This window comes from Rhinolophus hipposideros (assembly GCF_964194185.1).
Source record: "Rhinolophus hipposideros genome assembly, chromosome: 19".
NCBI classification, from domain to species: domain Eukaryota; kingdom Metazoa; phylum Chordata; class Mammalia; order Chiroptera; family Rhinolophidae; genus Rhinolophus; species Rhinolophus hipposideros.
The window spans coordinates 46,929,536-46,956,248 of record NC_138065.1 but is presented as its reverse complement, the minus strand read 5'-3'; the positions used below and the strand labels follow the sequence as shown (position 1 = coordinate 46,956,248).

Genomic DNA, 26,713 nt, shown 5'->3' with positions numbered 1-26,713 from the left:
CATGACATTTGGTCACACCGGTCATGCTATGCAAGAGGCTGGCCTGTGATGTCCAGGGCTCCCTTAGCCATCGCGTGGGACCCCCTTGCTGGGATTGGCAGGTGTGTGAAATGCCCTTTCATGGAAGCTCAACCTCAAATGTGTTTGTGTGAGTTAAAAAAAAAAAAAAAAATCTCTGCGAAACTCCCACTTGCTTTATAAATTGAGTCATTTTTAGTCTCAGATGTACTTCCCAGGTAGGTTGGCCCCTAACCCACAGGCATGGTTCATTTTCAAGCTGCTGAGAGCCGTCTGAGTGTCTCACTCACCATGTCCTGTTGATTCTAAATGTGAAATGCTGTTACCACCCCCCTCCCTTCTCTCTGCCATTGCTCTGCCTTGATTCAGCCATCACTGTCACTGTCCTCGACCGTCCAGCATGGGAGGGCAGAGAACTCTTCTTCCCGGCTGACCACTCTATTCTGACACATTGTAGCAAACTCAGGATATATTGTTGACCAAAGGATGGACACGATTTACCATAACGGGCCCCTCGCCCAACTTCCTGTCTACGTCTGTCCTCGCTCTGGCCTGAGTCCTGCTGTCAGATTAATCTTCCTGATTGAAATCTCGAATGCCTCCTCACTGTCTACTCAATTAAGTCCAAACCCTTAGCTTGAATTCCCTGCTGGCCATGATCCGGCCCCATCTGACCTTACTTGGTCTCTTCATGGATCTGACACCCCCACCAGACTTAGCTACTTCCTGCCCTCAGACTCACCCCTGAGGTTTCCACCTCTGTGTCTTTAATGGACGCTTTCTCTCTCTCTGGCTGTTGCCCTCACTCTCAGGTGCATAATCCAAATTATACTCAACTTTTCTGCGCCTTCAATTTCCTAACCTATTAAATGAGTTAATGGCATCCTGGCCCTTAGGATGGTTGTATAAAGCATCAACATGACACTTGATACCCACCAAGTTTGTGGTAATTCGTTACGACTGCCTTAGGAAACACGCGCACTTGTTAAACTGAGGCAGTATGTAGTACTGTCACCTCTTGGGTATAACTTGAGATGCACCAGGTGGGAGGACGGAGCAGGGTACCATAAAGGAAAAAGCTCTGGTCTGAGAGGCAAATGCCTTGAGTTCAAATCCTGCTTGTGTTTCTCACCAGTACCTGGTCTGGAATGATTAATCCCTTCTCTCCCCAGCTTTCCTATTTGTAAAACTTGCTGTCTGCCTCACAGGGTTGTTGGTGTAGAACTCAAGACAGGAGGGTGTATGGGAAAGGGCTTTGGCTCCATACAGTTGCATATACCTGGAAGGAATTATTAGATTCAGACAGAGCTGGGACCAAATTCTACTACTGCACTAGCCACTCGTTACGTGACTTTCAGCCACAGTGTCTTCATCTGTAAAAAGAGCATAACAATATCCACTATGTAAGAAGATGGTGAGGAGTAAACAAAATTATAACCATGAACAGTCTGCACCTGGCCTTCAATAAATAGTGGTCGTAATTATGATTATCATCATCCCTACTTACCAGTAAGATCGGTCCTATTTTCAGGTTAACCTGAGGCTTTCCTAACATTTTTATGTCACGTGTTTTTCGGAAAGACTCAACTTCTCCTGTTAGAAAGAGCTGAAGAGGATGGGCTGGGAGGAAGCTGCAGGTTTCTAAGTAGCCCCTGGCCCTCACCACGGTAGCCCCTGCTAGTAATGGGAGGTCTATAGGGAAGGACCACAGGAACCAGCTCTCTCTGTCCCTATAGAGATAACTCATCAGACACGTGGTTGTCCCAAGGAGCCAGTACCACAGGGGGAAATGCCCCCAAGTTCTTAGTCAGTGGCTCTTAAAATGTGCCTTAGAATCTCGTGGAAGGCAGATTAAGAAGGCTATTTCCTTGGAAGCAATGGCAGAGATTCTGACTTAGTAATTCTGGGCAGGTGACAGAAAACATGCACGTATGCCAGGTGATTCTGACACAGCTTGTCTGCGACCCACGCTCAGAAATGCTGCCATAAGCCAGCAAGAAAAGCAAGTGTTCAGGCTTCACTTTCTCCCTGGGAGAGAGGGCCCAAGTGTTGTGACCTGGGGTGGGGGAACCTCTCCTCCAGGTTCCTAGGGTCTTGGCAGGACCTCTGAAATCTGTGGCTTAGCTATTCCTTTGCTTAAAGGCCTGAAAAGGACTATTGGGGAAGAAGTAAAGAGTCAACCACTTTTTGTGCCACTGTTAACATTTTAGCTGATGGGGTCAGTTCTAGCTGAGAGAGAGTGAAACCCAGGGATACTGGGTATGGAGCGTGTGGCTAACATTTGGTCTGCGAAGAGCAGGGATTGACCAGGAGAAGGCGCCACAGAGAAGGGACCAAGAGGGGCTGGGGACTTTGCAGTTTTGCCTAGTGCCGGCCTGGAGGGAGATGAAACGAGGAGCCCCTCATCCCCAATAGTCGTGCCGAGCCGGACATCAAAGGAACCACCAATTTATTCCATTGGTGCCTACAATGGGGCTTCCTGCTGCCATCAAGGTCAAGTTGTAAAGAATACGTCTAAGGGACTCTGCAGAAAACAAAAGAAATCTCATTTTCCCCCTAATTTAATTTTACCCAGGGCTTGAGGCTATGATCCTATCAGGGATGGAGTAGATCAGACTAGATTTTCCGCGGCTCCCAAAGCTCCTGCATGGCGGGCACCCCCGGCCCAGGTGTCCGCAGGTCGCAGGGACTCCTGAGAGTGGCGATCATTTGCCGCCTCTGGATCCAGCAACTGACCTTTTCGTCCCTTTGCTTTAATGTACGGTCAGCAGGCCTGAGGCACTGAATACTTCCTGTAGATACAGGCTAAGAGGTTTCCACTACAGATTGCCAGGGGAAAATGGGTTGTTTTAAAGTTTCTAAGCACTGGAAATGACACCAGGCCCACAGATCTCATGCTGGGATTCCAGGATGTGGTGCTCTAAAGGACCGCTGGCGAGCAGCCTATAAACACAAGACATGCAGTACTATGGAGGAAAGACCGCAGTCTGAACTGTACTGAAATGGGCATTGCATCTTATCGCTGGGCCCAATTGTCCTTGCTGTAGAGAAATGGAGGTGAGAGAGGGTGAAGACAGGTGGGACCGGCCTACCTAAGGCCTTCCCACCGTGAGGCTGAGGTCACGCACTGAGTATCAGAGGGATGGAGCGAGGGGGCGGCACAGGGCTGCAGGCGTCGGAGGGCCAGGCGCTATCTACCTCAGTGTCAGCTCTGAGAGACCAAAGCCAACACCGTGGTGCAAAGGCCCAAACTGAGATTTGGAATGCAAGAATTTTACAGCTTGGAAAGAGGGTTAGAGGCAAGAGCCAGATGAATGCTAAACAAGAGCCTACTTGATTGTGTCAAGTAGGACAGATACAATCAGTGAATAGAAATACATGCATAACTATAGAAAATAAAAGTCGCAAAGGTTGAGCACATGGTTCCTCATTGTGTAAATAAGTGACTATTATCAGCTCTTTAGGATGAACCTCAGATACTTCAGATAACACTCGCTAAATCCTGGGGAGGGACTTTCTCCTACAACCTCTGCCTAAAGGTCATTCATTCCCCAGGCCTCCCCTGGAACACAGAGTTCTGTGGGGCTTGGGGGCACCCATTCCATGGTCCTGGCCGTGGAGCTGGACACCCAAGGACTGAAAGGTTACCTGGACTCTGAACAGACCTGAGGAGCAGCCAGACTCTATCTTGCTTTGTGGACAAGAGCCTTCTGCTAAAGGCCTGTGGGAAAGAGAGACTCTTGTCCTATCCCTAGAAACTGCAAATCAGCAAAGTCTCTTAATAGAAACCTCCCTGAAATTACTGTTTAATTGAGGAAGTATCTACCAGTAGCCAGTCACAAGTCGAAAAAAAAATCATGTTGCTTTTTGTTATTCCATAGTAATAACAGCCGTCACAGCCGTCACAATTTATGAAGCGCTCACCACGGAGCAGGCATGGGCTTAGGGGCTGAATGTGCGTCACTGCTGGTCCTGTAACCATCCTCCGAGGGGTAGGACACGGCTCCAGACTTGCTCCCTCTCTTCCCCTTCCTTCTGCTCTTTCTCTTACATCTTTAGCAAACAGGAGGGTTGGGCAGATAAGAGGGGTTTGGCTTCTGTTTCAAATCTCTCTCCTCAGGTGTTTAGGGAATTCTTTTTGGTATTTAGCTTCACGGGTAGGCCTCCTTTTAATGAATAAAACAGAACCTTTTAGAACTGTCAGGGCTATTTCACACTAAATTCACTCCTACCTCTTCCTGAGGACTCACTGAGCTCGGCTGCCTAAACAAGGGTAAGCTGAACCGCGGATAAATAACCGGCTGAATTGTCATCAAACAAGAGGGAGAGCTCAGCCCTCTGCACAAAGCTGCTGGCACCCGGACAATGATCGTCTGGCTACTGCGAGGGGAAGGGGTTGGGCAAGGAGATTAATTTCATTAATTTCCAGTTCTTTCGATTTGTAAAAAGTAGAGACTGTTACTGGACTAGGAAAGATGGGAGGCAATGGGTATTCTCAAACATTGCTGGAGCAGTTTTGTGGACCATCACCCGGGATGTGCTGTGAACATTAAAATTGCACAAGACCAATAAGCAACTCTTCATTATGAGTCTGTGTGTGTGTGTGTGTGTGTGTGTGTAGGTCTATGAGTTATATCTTTAGGTCTGTAGATTGAAAGCAAATTATAGGGTAATGTACAGTGAATGATCCCATTTGCCAAATCAAACAAACAGGAAAGTGTGTGTGTGTGTGTGTGTGTGTGTGCGTGTGTGTGTGTGTACACACTGAGAAAGTCCTGGGAAGTATGCATGGACCAAACTGAACATTTGGTCACCCCAGTTGAGTGGAATTAGGGTCGTCAGAAGGATATTAGCTCTTTCTTTATACATCTATACACTGTTTTACATATTGTAAAAAGCACGGAATGCTTTTTAACTAAAAACAACCATTTTAAATTATGTTTTAAACTATTTAGAAAAACCAGGAGGCATGGATGGCCATTACCACCCATCATTGCTGACAATATCAATATGTGATCGTCACTAACATAATTTTGCTCTGGAGGAGACAGGTGTGGGATGAAGAAAATAACACCAAAGTGGCCCCAAGGCACCCTGCGAGGCGGGCTCTGGGCTCCGTGAAAGCTCCACCTCCTGGACCTCACTTACGCTCAAACGGTACTCCTAGAGCAGGCAGTATAGTGAGGGTTACTCATACAGCTTCCTTAACCACTTGCTAAGCTTTGAAAACAAAAGAAAAGCAGCTTTATCAACAAAGCGAAGGCAGCTTTGGCAAAAGTGCAGAGAAGTCTGATCACTGTAGGTGGTGTGAGCGGAGCTGGTGTCTGGGTTCCCAGGGCTCCTCAGTTCTCTGTGAAGAACGGAGGACTCTACCCCGCATCCATCCGTGTGGATTGTAAGAGCAAGGCAGCCAGGCTTTTGCTACCTGGTCACTGATGTCGTCTCTGCTCTAACGTGAACTCTTATTTCAACATTAGATCATTTGGTTTCACTTGCAGAACAGGGTCTCAAGGGATAGATGAAGTTAAACAACAAAACTATCTGAGATCTAAAAACTCTGGTAACCCTGAATTTAGGGTTGACATTTTGCTAGATCTGCAGAAACTACAGTAATTCTTTATATTTGTAAAGTGCCTAGTTTACAAAAAGTTTTGCCATTAGAATAGTAACATCGGTGAACACACAATGGGATTTATAGATGATGTAATACAGAATTGCACACCTGAAATCTATGTAATTTCACTCGCAATTGTCACCCCAATAAATAAATAAATAAAAAGAAAGAAAAAAAATAGTAATATCAACCTCTATCAAATGCCTATTGAGCGCTGTGCAACTTATCCTGGAAACAGCTCTTCAAGATCTAATTGTGCTTACTGTACAGAGGACAAAGTGATGTGGGACATTTGTCACCTGCCATGACCACACAGATGATACACGGCAAAGCTAGAATTCAGACCCAGGGATTCTGGTGTCTGTGATGCAAATCGAGCACTTCTAGTTGGAAACTGGGGCTTCTTGCTGTGCCACGAGGCCTTCCCATAGTAGGTTATGCTGGACCCTTCCCACAGAGGGGCCAATAGTCTTGGATATGCTTCTTGGCCATGTAACTCCTTACAGGGAAGAAACGCACACCATGCCCCAAGCACCTGACTCCATGCCTTAGCACAAGCTGTCCCCGCTATCTAGAATGTCCACTTCCTCTTCTCTGCTTTGCAGTAATTTATTACTCATCTCAAGTTTGGGCTCAACTCCCCAAACCAAGTTAGGCATATCCTCCATCTTCCTGTATTGTGAAACTTAGCTTTCCCTGACTTGTAATTTTTCATATCGCGTAAATTCCGTGTATCTACAAGGGTTTTGAGAACAGAATCATGTATTCACTTATGTCCCACAAAGCCCAGCACAGTACTTGATACACAGAAGCTGCCTGACACGTTTTATGAACAAATGAACGAACAAACGAAACACAAACAAATGAATAGCCACCAATCCCAGGTCCCCTTTTAGAGTGAAACCAGAATTCCTCCTGATGGGATAACTGCAGACGGCAAAAACTATGGAAGAGAGTTGCGGGCTTGGGTGCAGACATGGCCAAGTCCAAGAACCATACCACGCACAACCAGTCCCGAAAATGGCACCGAAACGGCATCAAGAAACCCCGATCGCAAAGATACGAATCTCTGAAGGGGGTGGACCCCAAGTTCCTGAGGAACATGCGCTTTGCCAAGAAGCACAACAAGAAGGGCCTGAAGAAGATGCAGGCCAACAACGCCAAGGCCTTGAGTGCACGGGCTGAGGCCATCAAGGCCCTCGGAAAGCCCAAGGAGGTCAAGCCCAAGATCCCAAAGGGCGGCAGCCGCAAGCTCAGTCGACTTGCCTACATCGCCCACCCCAAGCTTGGGAAGCATGCTCGAGCCCGCATCGCCAAGGGTCTCAGGCTCTGCCAGCCAAAGGCCAAGGGCAAAGCTCAAACCAAGGCCCCAGCTGGTCCTGCAGCTGGAGCTCTGCCTCCAGCTCAGGCCCCGGCTCCCAAAGGTGCCCAGGCTGCCACGAAGGCTCCACAGTAGAGACCTCTGTCTGCCGATGGAGGACGGAGAGACTGGGGGACCCTGGGCTGCTGTCTGCGTGGGGCTGGTGTCCTCCTGTGTTATCTGGACCAATAAAGCTGAGGCAGGAAAAAAAAAAAAAAAAAAACTATGGAAGTCAGAAAATGCAGATTTCTCAGAGCAGATTCAGAGACCAGTTTTGAGACGAGTCTCACGCCAGCCATGATATGACTTCACGTCCTAGAATTCCAGACAACAGCATCACAGGAGCCTCCCAGAGACCTGGACCATGAAAGCCCCAAGGGATGCTGGGTGGGGGTGTGGCAAAACACCTGGGGACCCACTAGGGGACCCACTAGGGGACCCTCTGTGTCACCCGTACAGCTGTGACCTGAGCCCTATTCCTTTAGGCAGGGCCCGGCCTCAATCCTGGTGAGGACATACCAGGACCATCCCAGCCAGCAACGGACACACTCAGCTCGCCATGACAGTAGCTTGGCTCTGAGGTGAGGGGGCCTGTCCAGTACCCCTGGAGAGCAGGGCCCGGCTCTGCTATCCTCACCGAGCACAGAGGATGACAGGGAGTTTCCTTGGATCCAGAGCAGACATTTTAGTGGTGACCGCCTGGCATCCATAGTTGTTCAAAAATTAATTTCATTTGTTGAATGAACGAATGAGTGAGTGAATAAATGAAGAAGAGTATACAGAGACAAGAAATACAAATCACCTTTTGTAGATACGAAATCTGTTCTTCCTCTTTCCCTTTATCAATACAAATGCTACACAAGTCTAGAGGCCTGGTTCAAACCCACCTCCATCCTCTTCAGTGTACTGGGCATGTAACTGTCATCCGTGGGCTGCTTGTGTTACTCATATTTTAATGTGTCCGTGGATTGCCTCCTCAGTTACAGCACATGTATCTTCTAGGCCACGACTTTCTCTTCGGCTCTGTTTGTGCTTCTACTACCCCTACCACACAGAACTCAGCATGGCTGGCACTGTTTGACTTCTCGTGCCTCTATATACAAGGAAAGAAGGAAGTAAAGCTTCACAGGATGGAGAAACGGCTGAAAAGAAGGAAAGAAAAAGACACGAGGTTTTGACAGCCACGAGAAACCATGTTTTTGTACAATCCAGCTTGTGCTAAAATTAAAATAGAAATGGCTTTCAAGTTGGCAAATGTAATTATCATTAATTAAATATTCTTTTACTCAAGTTATTTAATTACCAAAGCGTCCCAAAGTCTCTGAGTTGATTTAATCACAAACGCCATAAAAATTAGGGAAGTGGTGAATGGAGCGCCCCTTAGTATATTCTATGTTAATGGAAGTCTCAGTCAGAAAAGGGAGGGAGGGAGGCAGAGAGAAGAAAAGAGTGAAGCAAATGCCTCTTCATGCTCTAACCTGCATCTCAGAAGAAGAGAGGAAGGGGGGAGAAGAGTAAGACAATTAGGAAAATGCACCCAAACCAGTGTGCCAAAGACAAGAAGTGAGTCTGGCTGCAGCGGAGGACAGAGAAAAGGATGTTGACTGAAGAGTCAGATTAACGCAATTCAGCCCAGCACTGGCAGTTACTAGCAGAGTGGACCTTCCTGACTTTGTTTTTCTCTCATTCATAGAACCAGAGTAACAATAACAGAAATCAGGCCACCGCCATGCGGTCACTATGAGGATGAAATAAGCTAATATACGTAAACCACTTGGCGCAGTGAACGCCCCACGGTACTCAGTGATTGTCAATTCCCTACTTTGATTCTGGAAAACACTTGCCGTTTAAATTGGCAGGGGAAAAGTTGGGGAGGGGGGCAGGGCTGTAGCCCTGTGTTTCAAGTCCCCTGAATGGCTGTCTCTCCATGTAAGATGTCGGTGCTGATAATAAGCCTGCTCCACTTGTCACTGTCACGTTGCTGTGCCGCCTTCCCCCATTCCATCCATCCAGCTGCCACCTCTCTTATCCTGCTTCCCCATCAGCCCTGCCCTCTCTCTCACCTGTGGGTCTCTCTGCCTTGTGTGTGGAGCCATCTGTTCTGCTGATGGGCCTTCATCTTCTGTCACATTTTGTTTTCTTGGCTAAATGATGGTTTGTCCACTCAGGCAAGTGTTTTATCTCAATAGGCCAAGTGTGTGTGAAGAGTGAAATGTATCAGACAGAAAATCTAAGTGTTCAGTGGACTGAAAATATGGATGTTGGCTGGGATTTAGTATATCAGGGCAAGGGACAGCAGTCATGGACTTGAAATGTTCGAGTGGGAAAGGTCCAAACATGTCCCCTCATCCTCCCTGTCTCCACTGTCCTAAGGTCGGGTGTAGAAGCTGAGGCACAGAAATGGAAAATGCCTCGCTTGTCCTAACTCCTAGAGCACCAGAAGTCAGTCCCAAGTTTCCTCTTCTCAACTGATGCACTTGTGATAAACCACTGCTTTTTCACGGCAAATTATAATTTTATACAAATTATATACAAATCATTTTATACAGATTTTACATTTGTCTAAATATTTACATACAAATTTGTACAAAAATGTACATACACATTTTATACAAATCATTTCATGGCAAATTACAGTTGTATACTACTTATTCCCTCTAGCCCCCTCACGACAAAACGACTGGAAAAGAGGTTGCCATGGCTAGACTAGGTGGCCCAGCGCTCTTCATTCTCTCAATGGCAAATGCTCTCCTGCCAATATCCTATTGTCACTGTTCCCTACTCAGCTCCTCCTCGGTCCTTTGCAGGTGCCGGTGAGATTGGCCATGAGTAGCGGGGACAAGAGGCCTGCTTCCTTACACAGTTAACAAGCTACGTCCCCAGAAAACCAGAGGTCGGCTGCATGCCCCCACACACCCTGACGTGAAATGGAGACAGTCATCCTGCAAGAAACTGATTGTAGCACTGAGGGAACAGACGCACGTCGGCACTGACATGGACTCTTTGGTTAGACAGGACGTATCTGGAAGGCGTGCAACTCTGAGCAGTCAGGAAAATTCCCTCTTGAATCTGCTCACCTACACATGGGTAAACTGAAGGGTCCAATGTTTTCCTTCAGACTTTGACCCAGGGAGATGGATGACGTGGAGCAGTTTGGAAATTCTCCAGTGGGGATTTGTCCTGCTTTTAACATTTGCCGGCAACATCCACCAGATAATTCCAACATCCAGCAAGAGTGAGTTTTCTTATCAGGACTCCATATCTACATTTGTAGAACACATTTTATCAAGTACTTGCCAGGAGATATGGAATGGCATGGGAGGTAATTCTCCTATATTGAACTGATTTGATAATTTTTAATAAAAACTCCCCCCAAATCCAGTTGCGCAGATACAGACAGAGTTGGTAGTGTGTGCTCTGGAGTGAATTAACTCTATAGAGACAGAATTAATTACAGGGGTCCTCAGCTATCGTCCCATTGTCCACACTCTTGTACGATGCTACTCTCACCCAGTCTGCGGAAGACTCTCAATCAAACAACAGATCTCATTCGTCTCGGACTGTTCCAGTCCATAGAGGCCTCTAGATTACTGAGAAGACAGTTAGCATTATTCACATTTGGATTCCTGGGTGTTTATTTTCGCAATACAAAAAATCAATTTCAATCCAAGAGGATTTATGTTTCCCCACACAGAGATTAGGCATGCTCAGTTACTGAGAGCTATTTATCATATTTTACTGCCTGGAAGTCACCTACCTAGGCTACTCTCAGGCCATACCATAGGTACCAGGCTCACCCCTCATGTCCTCTCTGTCCAGTTCCCCACAACTGAAACTTCTGTTCCCACCTCCCGATGGGTCATCCTTGCTCCAATTCCAAGATCAATCCAGAGATATGAAAGGCAGCATCTAACATCGCATATACCTACTACACTTCCATTGACTCTATTCCCTATGCTGTACTCCACATTCCGTGACTATACACACAGATTAAATTACAGGGGATTATCACTTTGTGAGGGATGAAATGTCTAACTACTACATTGATTTGTACACCTGAAACTAATAATAACAACAACAAAAAAGAGATACAGATTGGTAGTTACAAAATCATCATAGAGTTGTAAAGTATAGCATAGGGTCTATAGTCAATAATATGGTGATAACTATGTATAGTGTCAGATGGGTACTAGATTTATTGGGGGTGATCCCTTCATAAGTTATATAAATAGCTAATCACTGTTGTACACCTGAAACTAATATAATGTTGTATGTCAACTATAATTGAAAAATTAAAAAAATATATTAAAAAAAAAAAAGGCAGCAGTCTCACCCATAACAGTTGGGGTTACGATCTGTCACCTTGCTGAATTGAGACCCAAGTGCTCCATACTAACCACTGCCTCCTCTGTTGTCAGAATCAGGATATGGTGTTCCTAGGATAGTCCCATGAAAATAACAATGGTTGTGATAGTAATAATAGCTAACACTTAAAGATGGCTGACTATGTTCTAGGCAATGTCCTAAGCACTTCGTACTTGCAGGTGCTTTTAAGCTCTCCAACTAACCGCTGAGTCATGGTCCACCCCTGAGAGCCCCCGCCCTCTTTCTCAGGCACCGGGTCCCAGGACTGGTTGCCTACTTGACTCTGCTTATTGCCCAATTTTCTTGCTGTTCCAGGTCCTTCTTCTTAGACTAGAGATCTGCTCCTGAAACCCAGTTCAAGGACCAGGACCTGTTACCCATGGACAGGATTCCCAGATAATGACTATATCGCCTTCTGCCTGATTTTCAAAACTCCTCTGTGTGGAGTCTTTGCTGGAGCCCTTGACCTTGGAACCACAGTGCCCTTCACTGTGTGACTCTTCACCAAGGTGGCCTTTCTGTTTAGACACTGAGCCGCATCAGCCCCAACAAACGTGGGATTGATTGGGGTAGGTCCCATGCCAGGTCTTTACCTGAGGCCAGAGTCTGGGGGACAAAAATTACAAGATAGCAAGAGTGTCCAACAATGAGTTCCTTTTGGAACCTCCCTAAATACCACGCATTGGATATGACTTCAAATCAACTCAATTCATCCCAATAATGAAGAGAGTGACACAGTGCAGGTTGATCATAGATCTTACAAATTCAATTCTGAAAATTCATAAGAATAGACTTAGCCCATATGCATCTGGTGTTTAAGAGAGTAAGTACTAGTGAAAGATGGTTGGGACATTCAAGACAGCACCCTGGGATTGTCTTCTGTTTATTTCTGTTGCTCTCCAGCATCCTGAGTTCTAAAGGCCCCTGATAAAGAGCATGTTGGAATGTGATTACAGAGGAGACATTGTTATGACATGATGCAGTTGTCAACCGTGGACCCATTATTCCTGAGGTCTGGGGATCCATAATAATGAAAGCAAAGATATCGTGGATAATTAAAACTTAAAGAGAATCCAATTTCATTTTTAAGCCATTTGGTTTCTCCCACATCAAATCTTTGTTCCTAACTCACAAACACATAGACTATATTAAGCTGTATCTCTTCTTTCTACTCATTCCCACCCTACGGTTTATAATATTATCAAAAGATAGAGAGTAGCACAAGAAAAAAAAATAGAGAAGCCCTGGGTGCTCCACAGTCTGCTTAATCATGCCTCGGTGATAATGTGTGAGAGGTAATACATTTATATTTCCATGATAGGTTCTTGAAAATAACTTTTAGGGGCCAGAACAAGCCAGGTATCAGTTAGTCAGTGCCTGGATAATTAAATGTTGGATGAACCTCTGTATGGCTCCAAGAAGAAATCTTTCACTAAGGGAGAAATGTCAGATCTAATGCCATCTGGACTCCTTCTCATTGTCTAACAGTTGTCTCAGCTGTGACTTTGGATTAGCTCTATTTGCTCAGGCTTCTTATCTGTACGTGTGGCCTCATGATCACCATCAGACCCTGCTCTGAAGAGGAGGAGATGCTGAATATAATGAGGGGGAAATGAGCGTCTTCCCCAGGGATGACAAGCTCCTTATCCCCACCCCATCTCCAGGGAAACTTAGGAGAAACTCCTGGATTTCCAGGGTTCCTGCATTACTTGTCCAGCTGCATACAAGCATCTAATTGCTCCTCTCTGTGCAAGCACAACACCTGCAGCTGGGTAGCTGTGAGTCTGGCTCTTGTAGAACAAGGAGTACAGACCTTCCAGTCATGTCCCTAAGACGCTGACGCTGAGATCTCCTCGGGATGGGGTAGAGACACTGATAACAAACTTCCTTTTATACAGGCTCCTGCTGGAAGACATGTCTCACAAATCCGCTCTTGTTTAACTGACAAGAGCATGAATTACATGAGGTCTCTCAGTCATGAACAATACCAGTTGTGACACTCTCGGCCAGAGACACTCCTCAATGACTTCCAGAGACTATCCAACCTCCTTCCTTGGGAAATGTCTGGCTCTCTGTCATTCTTGTATTAAGAACACCAAACACACTTGGGCCAATTCTCCTTCAGGTGGCTTCACGATGACTAGGTCTCATGCTAAGGCTTAGCACAAAAGGACCACCTAGCAAAATGCTGCCCCTGGACCTCAGCCCCAGAGCTAGGGGAAGAGGCAAAACCGGTGTTGAACTAGTTTATTACAAGTTACGAAGGCCTGCATGCTGGACTATTCAGGGAAGGGAAAGTTAAGGTACCAAAGTCCTCCAGCTGAGATTAGCATGTCACCTCGTCATCGTCTAATTTTAGTAGGATCCCTCCCTGATTGATTGGAAGACTAACAAACAACTAGTGGTCAAATCCATCTTTCAGGAAATCACTCACCCATAGGGCTAAATTAGGCCACAATCTCTACTTGTTGGCATCCAGAATGTTTGTTTGTTTTTCCAAACAGAAGTACCAATTTTCCTTATTTTGTTCATCTTTTAATTCTTACTCTTTGTATGGGAACACAGAGTTTTCTTAAATGACTCCTTGATTCCTCTCCTTCTCTTAACACCTACATCTAATCCATCAGCAAATTCGACCAACTTTACCTTCAAAATATATCCACAAAATGATCACTCTTCCACCTCCACTGCACATACCCTGGCCTAAGCCACCAGCATCACTCATGGAAAATGGTGTCCCTGTTTCCACCCTTGCGCCATTACAGCCTTTTCTCTGCACAGCAGCCAGAGTGATTCTTTAAAATCCCCAGTCATAGCTTGTCACTCCTCAACTGGCTTTCCAGCTCACACAAAGTAAAAGACACAGACTTCATAATGATCCACCAGACCTTTTATGATCTTGTCCAGCTAACTTTCCAACCTCATTCAGGATCCCTGGCTTATTCCACACCAGACACGCTGGCTTCCAGGTTCACTCCCACCTTGGAAAATTTAAACTCGTTCTTCCTTCAGCCAGGAATGCTCTTCTCCTAGCTATTCCCATAGTTCCTGTCCTCATTTCATTTTGATCTCTGCTCAGATGTCTTCTATCAGAGAAGCTTTCCAGAGCTATTTATTTTAATGCCCTGTTCCCCTGAAGTTGCCGATTTTCTCCATAAAACCTGATAACGCCATGAGAATGTAAGCTAGCTCAGTGAGTGTAAGGACTTTTCCCGTTTACTTTCCTGCTATATCCCAGGAGCTAGAACAGTGCCTGGTAGGTATACGCGAATAAAATCAGTGAAATAAAACTTCCTGCATATTTGGAAGATGATATGGGTAACTAGGTTCTTCCAGGGATAAACATTCCCTTTAATGGGAGAGTCTGAAGATTTTAGCCCTGCATACTGTTTACTCAGCTTAGACTCAAGTAATGGTTTGGGGTCACTGAACAAGAGTTCCCTGGTCCTCAAACTTCCTTCTTCCTTTTCCTATATATAGCCTGTGTTCCAGGAAAACTCTGAGCATACCTTTCTGGAACTCTCACTGTGGGCTGTAAGGGCAATGATTTCATTAAATGCTCCTGGAGGAGAATTTGGGGGACTTGTTTATTAAGCCAGGTGCTGGTACCATTACCCCCAGCACCCATGTTGCCAAGATTTTTGGCAGATGTTTGATTCAAAACTTGCCTCTCCGTCTAATGGAGAATCCTGATTCTAAAAGCTTATGTTGCCCTGCCTTACTCAAAATACTTTATTAAGGAGCCATATGTAGTAGTCCTTTACTATGTAGAAGGACCCATGGTCAGGTTTCTGCCATCCCCTTTCATTTCCCCTAGGCTCACAGCAGACCTCAAATTGCGTGCGTGTTCTCTCCTTTGCAAGGTAATGCTCTCACCCATCCTTTAAAGATCCCGTGCTCAGATTAATTGTTTAACCAATTTCACCTAATCAACAGTGTGTTATAACCAATGAAATACATATATATATGATGGATTAAAAACACCACAAAACACCAGAAACAAAAAATGAACTAGCTTTCACAGAATTTAACACGCAAGTCCTGGCCCTACCAAGTAGAGGTGCTTTGTGTGCGATCATATAGTGGCTGAAACGCACTTGAAAAGATGATGACAATCTAGTTCGGTGCAGAATTTTCAATCACGCTGTTTTTTAAAATTATATGCGTTCTCACTTTAATTATTGTGATATCTATTTCTTTAGTGATACTTTACTCATTGATACACTTGATAACAAAAGAATCCAAAGTAGATGATAAAGAAGCATACTGTAGAGTAAAATAAAATACATGAAATTTGGGGAAATTGGCCAAAGGAAACTAAAACAGGGGAAAGATGCAGCTCAAAGTGAGGTTCTGACACAAAATTCATGCTTTGAGGTCTTACATACCAGTGAGAGGCCAACCACAAGTCTGATTTCTAACTTCTTAGCAGCTGATGCGAGACAGAGTAACAATCAATTGTATGATTTGCACTGTCCGTAGGATAAAAATAAATGAATTGCCCAAGAGAAGTATCCAGGTGACAATATCAAATAAGTTCTCCTAAGTGTCCTCAAAGGTAGGACACAGTAACAGAAAGATTAATAAAGCACTCATCTCATCGTACCGTGGGGTAGAATGACCTGTGTGGGGGACAGGGAGTTTTTACCCCAGGGGTAGGAAAAGGAGAATGCTCGGCAGAACAGTGACCTTCTTTATACATTTTGGTCTTTCAGCTAGGATTTTTTTTAGAAGTCTTCCCCATGTCTGACACTGGAATAAAAAATAACTTTTTAGTAATGTAGCTCTTTGTTTGTGAAGCCAGGTTACAAATGGGCTTGCTTTAGGCTCTGAGGCTGTGGCGAGAATTCTTTGTATTAAACAGGGGGAAGATGTGGTCAATTATTGACCAGGAGAGGCCCCTAGCACACAGGTTAAAGATACAAGCTATCCAAGGTGCTGGAGCCTATCTCTCCAGGAAGTCAGTAGAATTTCTGCACCCAGTTCACTTCAGTTCAGTTCCATAGACAGTTGTTGAGAACCTAATACGTGTTAGGTACTGTTAAGCTAATACTCTGAGGACTAATGAAATCCTGACCTTGCTGTCCAGTAGGTCGTAACCAGAGGAGACAGAAAGCAGACTCAATAATTTCTACCCGGGCCATGTCAACTCTTGAGGATACGCTGGCAGCAAAGTGAAGGGGCGTCTAACCCATCCCAGAGGGATCAGAAACAGCAACCCAGAGGAGGAAATCCCTGAACTGAGTCTTGGAGAACACTTCCATCATTACTGCTCCCAACCCCTAATAGATAGCCCAAGTGTGTCAAAGTGCACGCGCATTGTGTGCCTACACACATGTGGTCTGTATGGGTTTGTGGAGTGAATGCTAGAGAGAGATGGTGTCGCAAACCTAGGAGAGAGCATAGAGCAAGGAAGCAAGAAAATGGGTGTATCACCGAAACTAGGTTAGGGACAGCCTGTTGCAGGAGACCCATCTGGAGAAGCACCCAGAGGCCAAATCATGCATGAAAAAGGAGATTTGGGCTTTTTCTGTAAGCAACAAGGAGTCACTGAAGTGGGCACGACCATATCTGCATTCTCTATAAACCTTGAAGTACCATGGAGGAAGGATTAGGCTGGCAGCGTAGTGGGGTAGGGAGAGAGTAAAGACCTGGAGACTGGCTAGGATATAGCAGTGGTCTATGAGAAAGGACGGAGGCCTGAAATAGGGCAGAGACAATTGGACAGAGGGGGAAAGGATGGTTTTGAGAATCCTCAGTGGAAACATTAACAGAACTTTGTAATCTATTGGGTGAGGGGTGAGGAAAAGGAGTCTAAGGCGTTTCTCTCGTCCCTAATGGGTGATAATGCACCAAGAGGATGCAGAAGGAGAAGCACATGCCTATTTCTGACCCTTCCCCTATAAATGGGCCACTTCTTAGATAGATGTTAGCCCCATAAGTCCAATTCCATAGTCACTCTTAACATGCTGGAGATATGCTCTGCGTTGTGTTAGGAATTTCTCCCACTCTATCCGCCTCTACTTAGAAGGCAGAGTTATGAGTGGGACGTGCGTGGAGGTAGGAATCAGGAGTTCCGAAGCTCCTGCTGAATCATAGTAATATTGGTCACCACAAGTCACCAGCTCTCTGGGCCTCAGTTTTCTCATATGTACAATGGAGGTTTCACAAGTCTTGTGCTACCATCTCATGGCTAGTGTGAAGACCAAACACACTACTTTCCTGGATAATGCTGTTTTAAAAACACGTGTACTAGGCAAAGGTAAGATACTGTCGTTATTATTACAAAATAACGGGTGGCAAGAGAGGGACCTAGAAATGCAAGGGCAATTCTGCAGAACCCAGAGAACTTTTTAAATCATTTCCCTCTTTCTTTTCATTTTCTCTTCAGTAGGCAATAAAAAATACGTAGCGATATGACCACAGAAGTGCTGCCAAATCCAATACTCATAATATCTATTCAATATTCAGCAATACACACGCAATATTGCAGATGGTTGTGGGATGTGATGGTCTCTTTCCAATAGTTCCACAGGGAAAAACAAAATGTTACAAGACAACAGCCAGTCATTGGATGCGTCCTGACTATTTAAGTGATATGAGTCAGTAATCATGTGCAAATTAAGATATAATTATGCACACAGACCATCCAGGATTAAGTAACATTTCACAGATGCATGCCAAATTACTAAACACCCTTTGAAATAAATTGTGACCATCGTTTGCTATTTTCCCAAAAATATCATCGCTAAAAAAAAAATCAAAGTACAGCGATATGTATTGCCTAGTGAGTTAATAGTATGCATGTCATAAGAGATTAGTACCACAAATTGGGGGGGGGGGTGTTAGCCACCAAGTAGTCATGTTACCCCACAGGGTCAGTAAACAATGTATGTAAATGTACACCAACAGACATATTGCCCAACAAAATGCCATTCCCCTCTTGGCGGTGCAGACTGTTTAGCTTGGAGGTAGCTGGTAACAGCTGACTGCAACTCTAATCAGTGCCACCTCATGGTACCCCCTAGCTATCAGCATATTTCTATCCCTGGTGTGAGCTACTTCTATGTCACACCTCAGCTCTGTCAGATCATGGCTGTGGGCAGAAGGGTCAAAAACATGGTGGTGGTGGATTTGCTGGTCCAAAAATTGGAAGAAGAGAGACTGTGAGGACACATATGATTAAGGAGACCAGTGGTTGAGTCCTGTCGCCACCTCTCTGTACCTCTCACCCAGTTTCACAAAGCCGGGCAACTCCAAGAGATGACCCTAATGGCAACGTCCTACAGCCATTTTGTGAATTGTGGCCCTGAGCTCTACCTGCTTTTCTACACAACCCCCAAGACTAACTCACGCCTCACCATCTCTGTCTTTCCCTACCTGCCATGGTGCCAAGCACATGGTAAACACTCAGTGCACCTTTGCTGAATACAGGAAATCCTTAATTAAGTAGAAGCCATTTTTTAGTCTTGAAATGTCCTTGCATATTAGGAATTCCTACTGGAATCCAGGCCTTCACTGAGTAAGTCACACTTCTACTTTCTGTGTCAAATGTCCTATTCATTTACAGAGGAGGGAGAGAGTGTGTGAAACCTGTCTGTTCTCTCACTTCATAATTATGAATAAACTTCATTCTCTATATGATTTAAGTTTTTTTCCTTCTTTCAGTGTCTTGGGAATGAACCAATCGTGACGTAAACAAATTAACGAGTATTTACTGAGTGCTAACAGGGTGCAAAGCTCTGTGGTAAGTACAACTGAAAGATTTTCTTAAAAGTTACAATCCCAGCTCAGAAGATTAAAGAGATACAAATGGGGTAATTTGAAAACTATAATAAAATAGCATATGTGTTTAACTGAGCACAAAATGTATGTACAATTTATGTACTGCTTACTTCCCAAAACTATCTTCATCGACATTTAATACAACACATATATGTAGAAAACAATTAAAATGATAACGCCAAGAAAAGGAAGCAGTAAGATAATTATATTCCCGATTTGGGAATATATGGTCGCTGCCACCAGCATGAAGGCAGGTGTTAAGATTCCCAGAAGCCAGGGCAATAAGAGGAAAGGGGACATGACGAGAGGCAGAATCTTCCCAATCACTCAAGACGAAGCATTCAATGGTTCCAAGAGAAGCAAACATTTTCCTGATATTAATTCTAAGAGGAATTTATAATGTGGATTATTTTATCAGGAACATTGAACAACACAACGGACAATAGCTTCCACACAGATTTCAGAGAACATAGGGAAATGTTCTTCATTTGGCTGATTCTTAAAATGGCCTTCCATAAAAGTCAAGGGCACGATAACCAACACGACTGAGGGAAGGTATTTCTGCAGGGAACAAGGGTAATATGGTCCAGGAATATAGCTTTCTGAACGACCCGACGAGAGTCGGGAGAGAACTTAATAAATATGAAGCAATAAATGATTGGCATAGACTTCGATATAATTTAAAATTTATCAGTTATTTCAACTAAGGGTTTGTCTGGACTAAAACGCAATCACTTTGGCACCAAATTCTGGCAAACACTAGAATGTTGAATGGAGAGTCACATGCGTTATATACACATGCAAATACGGCAAAGCTGATATTTTATTATGAAAGTTAAGAAAACTACCCATTACGTTTGCCTGGACTAAGAGCCACAAAAAGGACTTTAGACAGGGCCCGATTTCTCCTAATTCCTGGGTGCTAAGGCAAGAAGCTGAGATTTGAGTAGAATATTAAAAGGTGAACATGCCTGGGGCAGGGAGGTAAAATAAAGGTATTCTAGTTGCCTGCAATTTTATTACCAAAGACGCACCCTACAGTTTTCCCCTCCTGCCTCATAACTCACGCCTCTCATATTTCCCACCCCATGGCCACTGAAGGGGCTCCCATTGGACTCAGGTAGTTATTCTTTTTAAATGTTACTCAGGATGTAAGGCCTACTTTGCATGTGGATTTGACTGTACTGACTGGGTCACTTTTTACCAGAAACAAACCCCATGAACAGGGCTGGCCTTGTGTGCGGGAGCAGCACCAGGCTGCTGAGATGGCACAATGCCAGTGCAGTGGCCACAGAGCCGGGTGGAATTCTTGCTGCCAATAACGTTCCCGATGGCCCATCATAAAGCTTCCAGCTGCACCATTAGAGATGCCCTCTTTGGGCTTCCTATCTCTAAGAGGATGTAGCTAAAATACTCAGTAGAAACAGCAGAACCATAATGCCTGCTGATAAAACTGAAGGGTCACAGACGTAACCTGGCCCAAAGATCACAAGCTGACTGTTTACAGGCTAAATTCGGCCAGCAGATGCATTTGTGTGGCCTGAAGAGTGGTTTAAAATATGAAATTTTCACATGAAACTCCAATTTGTCAGTCCACTTAAAAAATGAGACTCTCTGGCGATGCCGGGCTCGTACTACCTCTGATGACAATCAGCTGGCATGTACTAGCCCCTGCCCCTTCATCACAGCAGGTCATGTCCACTCTGCCCCAGGCCCCAACATTCCCTAGGGTTCTCCCAAGCCTGCTTCAGCCATTTACATGACCTGCCTCGTCCTATGATCATTAGCGTTTTTAATCTTTCATGACCCAGTACTCCCACATGATGTCCCCAAGAGGGCAAGAGACTTGCTCAAAGTTGCACGTCCGGTGAGTGGCTGAGCTGAAAGTGACCCCACCTTCCCAGGCTCCCACTTCTCTCCATGGCAGTTCTAAGCCCTCAGCAGGCAGGATGGGACAGGTGCCCTCAGAGGTCAAGCCCTGAATAGGTTCAAGGAGGCAGGAAAGTACCAAAGACAACCTTGGATCAGTTCAGACTGTTTTGCCCCCAGCTGGCTCTGCTGGCAATAGTTTTTACAGCACCCTCCAGAAAAATCAATTTGTTTAAAATAGTAATGGCTTTGCCCTGGTTGAAAATGGTCGGCATATGCAAAAAGAGTTACCATTGTATTTTCTTTAAAGTACTTCCTAACCTATGAACAAATAGATAAGTTCACCACACACACAAAATTGCTCGAGTGTTTTTTGGGGAGAGGGACAGATTTAAAATGTAAGGAGGTGGGGTTTTATTTAATTCTTTAAGAGCCTTTCTTTCAACCACATAATGTCTTTCTTTGTTACAATATTCTTAAACACGATTGTCACTGTTTAATGCTAAAGAAAAAAGTTCCTGGTCTCCAGCTATCTCTTTTAGGAGAAAGAAGCACAGTGAAGGGAGGAGGGAAGCTGGAGTAAATGGCTCTGCCTAGATGAAAAAGCACCGGCTGAACATTTCCAAGCTGCTAAACACCAGAAGGAGATAACAGGCGGTGTGTGAATTGCCAATTATGATGGTAACAGTAATGAAAATAGTCCTAACAGCAGTCCCCACTGTGCTTTGGAAAGCCTCAAGTCCCAGGCAGACGCGAGCTCCTCCCGTGCTTAGGTGTTCTCCACAGAGGGGCCTTCCTTACCTGGAAGCCCAGTGATTCCAGGGCTGTAGGTCAGGATGAGAAGCCCCAAGTAACCCTCAAAAGAAAAGGCTGCCTCTGTCCTTTTGCTTCGTTGCTGATGGGCATGGTTTCTTTCCTAAGGCAGAAGCCCTAGTTTTCCAACCTTGTCCACTTCAGTCCCTAGCAAATGCCCTTCCCCAAGTGTGTGCAGTGCAGATGGCAGAAATAATCAGCTTTTGCTCGTCTTTGTTCCCCCCTTTTTGGAATGCCCCCTCCCCATTCACCTTTAGGCAAGATTCCAGCCATCTTTTAAATTCTCTTCTCCATGAAGCCGCCTCTGATCCGTGGCACCCTTCACCCACGGGAGTTATATTCCATTTCGTCTCTTCATTGCTAGCTGTTGCTTGCAATTCCTTCCTAGCATTTCTTTTATTCTGCCCGGTTTTATAGTTCCGGTTTAGCTGTCACCATCCCTAACTAGATTGTGAGTTCCTTGAGACCGGGAACAATGCCTCCGCTGTTTGTATCCTCAAACCTGCAGTTTTGGGGCAATAGTAAGCACTCCATAAATGTTTCATGACACAGGGTTCCACTTTTTAAAAAGCAGCTGCTTTGCTGGAATGGCAAGGACCTGTGTGACACCAGCTAGGTAGGATGTAAGTTGCATAGGTACTTTATCAGTTTCAAACAAGGTTACAGGGCAACCTCGCCCCTCACACTTACCCCCACTCCACCACCACATGGCAGCAAACGGCTGGGCACCCTAAGAAGACTGAGATGGCGCAATTCTAATGCTCACCATCGCACATTTTCTCCCTTGCTTATAAGGACCGGTCCCTCTCTGACAGTTCGCTCCCAGGTCCACACACCGTTTCCGCCTCACTTCATCAGCTGCCCCTTCTCACACTTGCCTGTCAGTGGTCCTTTCTCCTTCTACTGCAAGCAGACTCAGTCGTCTCCCATGGTAACACAATCTTCTACATTCTTACGTAACCCTTCTCCTCTTCACCACTAGCAGCGCTCTATTGCCCTCCTGTGCCCCTACTGGTGGACCCTCAGTCTTCCCATCTCAGTAAATGCGACACCATCTGCCCAGTGGCTCAGCCTGAAACCTCAGAAACCCTTCTCGACATCTCCCTTTTGTTCGCCCCCTACCCAAGTCCCATGGTGGCCAGAATACCTACCCCATCTGCCCACTTCTCGCCCCCTCATCTCATGCCTGGAGCACTTCAGCAGCATGTAAACTGGAACCCTGCTTCCTGTCTTACTCCAGGACCTGCATCCCTCCCAGGGGCCAGAGGGATGAAAGCAGCTTAGGCCACGCTCCTTCCTGCTTGAGGCCCTCCCAAGGCTCCACCACCCCAGGAGGAATCAGAGGCCCCCAGTGGTCAGGGTGCCACCTGCCCCACCTTCGCTGTCACTTCTCTCCAGATGCTCTGACCTACCTGCTTTTCCTTGAACGTGCCCATCAAGTCTCCATCTCAGAGCTCTTTACGTGCTGTTCCTCCTACGGCAAAAGCCCTTTCCCAAGTTTTCCTTCTGCCTTCAGGTCTCAGCCTAGAGTCACCTCCCAAAGCAGTGCCTCCACCCCTGTTGAAAGGATCTCTGCCTGCAGCTACTTTGCTTCAGACCATCTGCTCTTTCCTTCCCAGGACTCTGCACTTATTCCCCATGACACTGTCGGGGTACTGGCCGCTTAGGCAGCGTCTGTCCCCATCGGCAGGCCATAAACTCCACGAGGGCAGACATGGCCTTTCTTGTTTCCTGCGGCAGCCACAGCCCTGAGCACAGAGCCCAGCATGTAGAATGGGCTCAGAACGAGAATGACCTCCCACAGGGGAGATTTTCAGCCCAGGAGTCACTGGTCTCCCTCCCCCACCCCTCTCCTGCAACTGCACCTAACTGGCAATCAGGTGATCTTCATGCAGCCCTTATCTTCTCTGTGTCTCCATAGCCCTTCATGCAGTCACAGCTCTGTTTTCCCACCCTTACTGCCCACTCTTATGCGCGTGTGTTCTAGAAACCTCTACTCGGTGTTCACCTCCTGTCCTCTCTTACTTTCGTATCTTGGCAAGTGTTCTTTTCTCCATCTGGATGACCTTTTCTCTTTGTTGTTTTTATTTTTTTTTTAAGCTGGTAAAATATGATTATGTTAACATGTATTCAGATTATAAATGATTAATATTAAAAATAAATAGAGCAAAGCATGCGGACAAGCAGAAATCCCTTAAAACAGTGCTTCTCAAACAGGGACCCACAGACCCTAGGGAATTTTTAAAGTCGGAGCTTCATTTTGATATTGATCTTTAAAAAGTAGTTAACAGAAGCATAATCTGGATCCATAAGGTGGCCACCTCAGAACCAAGTGCTCCAATGTGACTACAATGCCTGTGTTTGCATTGTTGTTTATAGTAACTTTGGCACTAAATAGGGCTTAATTGATACAGGCTGATGAGAAAGTGATAGTGGGACAACACAGCAACTACCCCTCCCCCATCTCACTGCCTCACTGCTCCCCTGCCCCACCTCACTACTCCCCTGCCCCACCTCACTACTCCCCTGCCCCACCTCACTACTCCCCTGCCCCACCTCACTACTCCCCTGCCCCACCTCACTACTCCCCTGCCCCACCTCACTACTCCCCTGCCTCACCTCACTACTTCCCTGTCCCATCTCACTACTCCCCTGCCTCACCTCACTACTCCCTTGCCCCAATCTCATACTAGCTCCTCTTCCAGCATCATCATTCACAAAGATCAGGGCCAGGCTCTCAGAAGCAAGAGCTAGCTCTGTTGGAAAGGAGCTTTGTTCAGGCGAAGGGTGCAATACGTTCTCCCAGGGGGAGGACCACCCGGGTGTGAGGGAAGGAATGGGTGGTAAGTGTGGAGGGTCAAACCCAGAGAAGAGCACAGAGGCTTTTTGCTCTAATGAATGAATTAAGTTAAAGAAAGAAAATTCAGGCACAACAGAGATTGTAAACAATAACATAAGAATATTATGACTAGCTATGTTTCAGTAAAATTTTTAAAAACTACATAAAATAAATGAATCTTGAAATATATAAAATACTATATTTATTACAGATATTGAAAAGGTAATTGAAGAACTTCTTCCCAAGATTTCCAGGCCCGGTCATTTATACAGATACATTCTGGGAAATGTTCAAGGAATAGATAATCTTGACATTATGTAAACTATTTCAGAAAATAGAAAAAGAACGATGCCCAACTCATTTCATGAGGCTAATATTACTGTGAGTTTAGAACTGGATAAGGACAGTCCAAGAACAAAAATTATAGGCTCATTTCACTTATGCACACAGAAACAAGAATTCTAGATAAAATATTAAGTCATTGAATACAACAGTGAATTGAAATAATTAAAAGATTATAGTCAAGTAAAAAGATTTATCCCAGGAAAAAAATTGTAGTTTCACATCAGGAATTTATGCTAAATCACTATATCATATAGTGTTTATATTATTATTTTAATATATTTAGAAAAAACACTTAATGAAGTATAAAACTATAGAATGCCATTAACCTGATAAATGCTATATACTAAAATCTCAGAGCAAACCTACATTACATGAGGTTTAAAAATAATGCACAGATTTTTTTAAATGATGAGAATATATTTGTCATTTTGATTTCAAAAAACATTTTTTTAAAAAAGATTTAAGAAGCACAAACAACAAAGTGAAAAATTTATAGACTTAACTACATCAAAAGTAGAGGTGCAGTTATCCAATGGCGACCACATGGACCCAATTAAAAGACAGATCACAAACTTGGAAGTGATGTCTCAAAGTATAGAACCAAAGAGAAATTAATATCCATGATATAAAAGAATCTTGCAAATCGATAAGAAAGGAAACCTAATACCAGGAGTGCCAAAAAAATATACACATTTTAAGAGATGTTATCTATGTATTACTTTTTGAAGTTGAATTGAATTACGGTAGCAACGCATAGTATGATATTTGTGCAAAAGATGGCATTAATCAAATGAATGCTAGCTAGCATCATTCGTTGTATTACAATTTTAATAACTTTTTTTTCCTTTCTTAAAATATGTATACATTTTTTGGCACCCTCCATAGAAATGAGGTCAAAAGTTATGGGTAGAAAATTCACAGCAAATAAAAGCAAACTGGCTAACCAATATATGAAGAGATGGTCAGCTCACTATTAATCGGGAAAAAATGCTGGTTAAAATACCTTACTTTGCACCAACCAAGCCGACACTATCAGCACTGGCAGGAAGGGAGATGAGAAACCCAATATACTCTTTCCGACTGGAATGGAAACTGACACAGCAACTATGGAGAATAAGCTTACAGAAACTATTTATGTGCAAGTATTTTATAAGCGCCAGGCGCCTTCCTGGAGGCACACGCTAGAGAAACTTCCACACAAATGGATGAGGAGATTCGCCACAGCTTTATTTGTGGCAGCTGGAAATCGGAGGCACTCTGGGTGTTTACCCTCGGAAACGAGTGGATGAGAACACAGCCAGCGCTTAGCATGACACTGCATGCACCGTGAGAAGGAATATTTAGACGTTCACACAGCAACATGGGTAATTCATAACAACATGGCAGTAAATGAAACAAGTAAGAAATAGAATGAAGTATATTGCTCAATATCATTTTCATAAATTTAAAACAGACCATAAAACAACACTATATATTTCACAAACAAATGAAAAACCTGGGTGTCCAAGGACACAAATCACACATATTCAAGTAGGTGTTTCTGAGGATGGGAGGGGAATGGGAGGGCAGGAGGGATAAAATGGAATAATAGAAGAGAGGGGCCTTGTATTGACAAATTGTCATAGTTTGCTGTAATTTAAGGAATGTAATTAATCCAGCTTTCTAAATCTTGGGTTTACAGAAAAAGAAAAAAAGAAAAAAGACA

General features: G+C 44.7%; 2 protein-coding genes across 9 annotated transcripts in view; one reads left to right on the top strand and one right to left on the bottom strand.

Moving 5' to 3' along the window:
- Positions 1–26,713, bottom strand: part of TNR (tenascin R) — a 417,504-nt gene that overhangs the window by 312,895 nt on the left and 77,896 nt on the right. The window lies entirely within an intron of this gene.
- On the top strand, positions 6,594–7,088 carry LOC308510665 (large ribosomal subunit protein eL29-like; the record flags this gene model as incomplete). The annotated part of the gene is made up of 1 exon (XM_081080349.1): positions 6,594–7,088. Exon 1 carries the CDS (start codon positions 6,609–6,611, stop codon positions 7,086–7,088), a length of 480 nt encoding a protein of 159 aa, XP_080936475.1. The 5' UTR covers positions 6,594–6,608.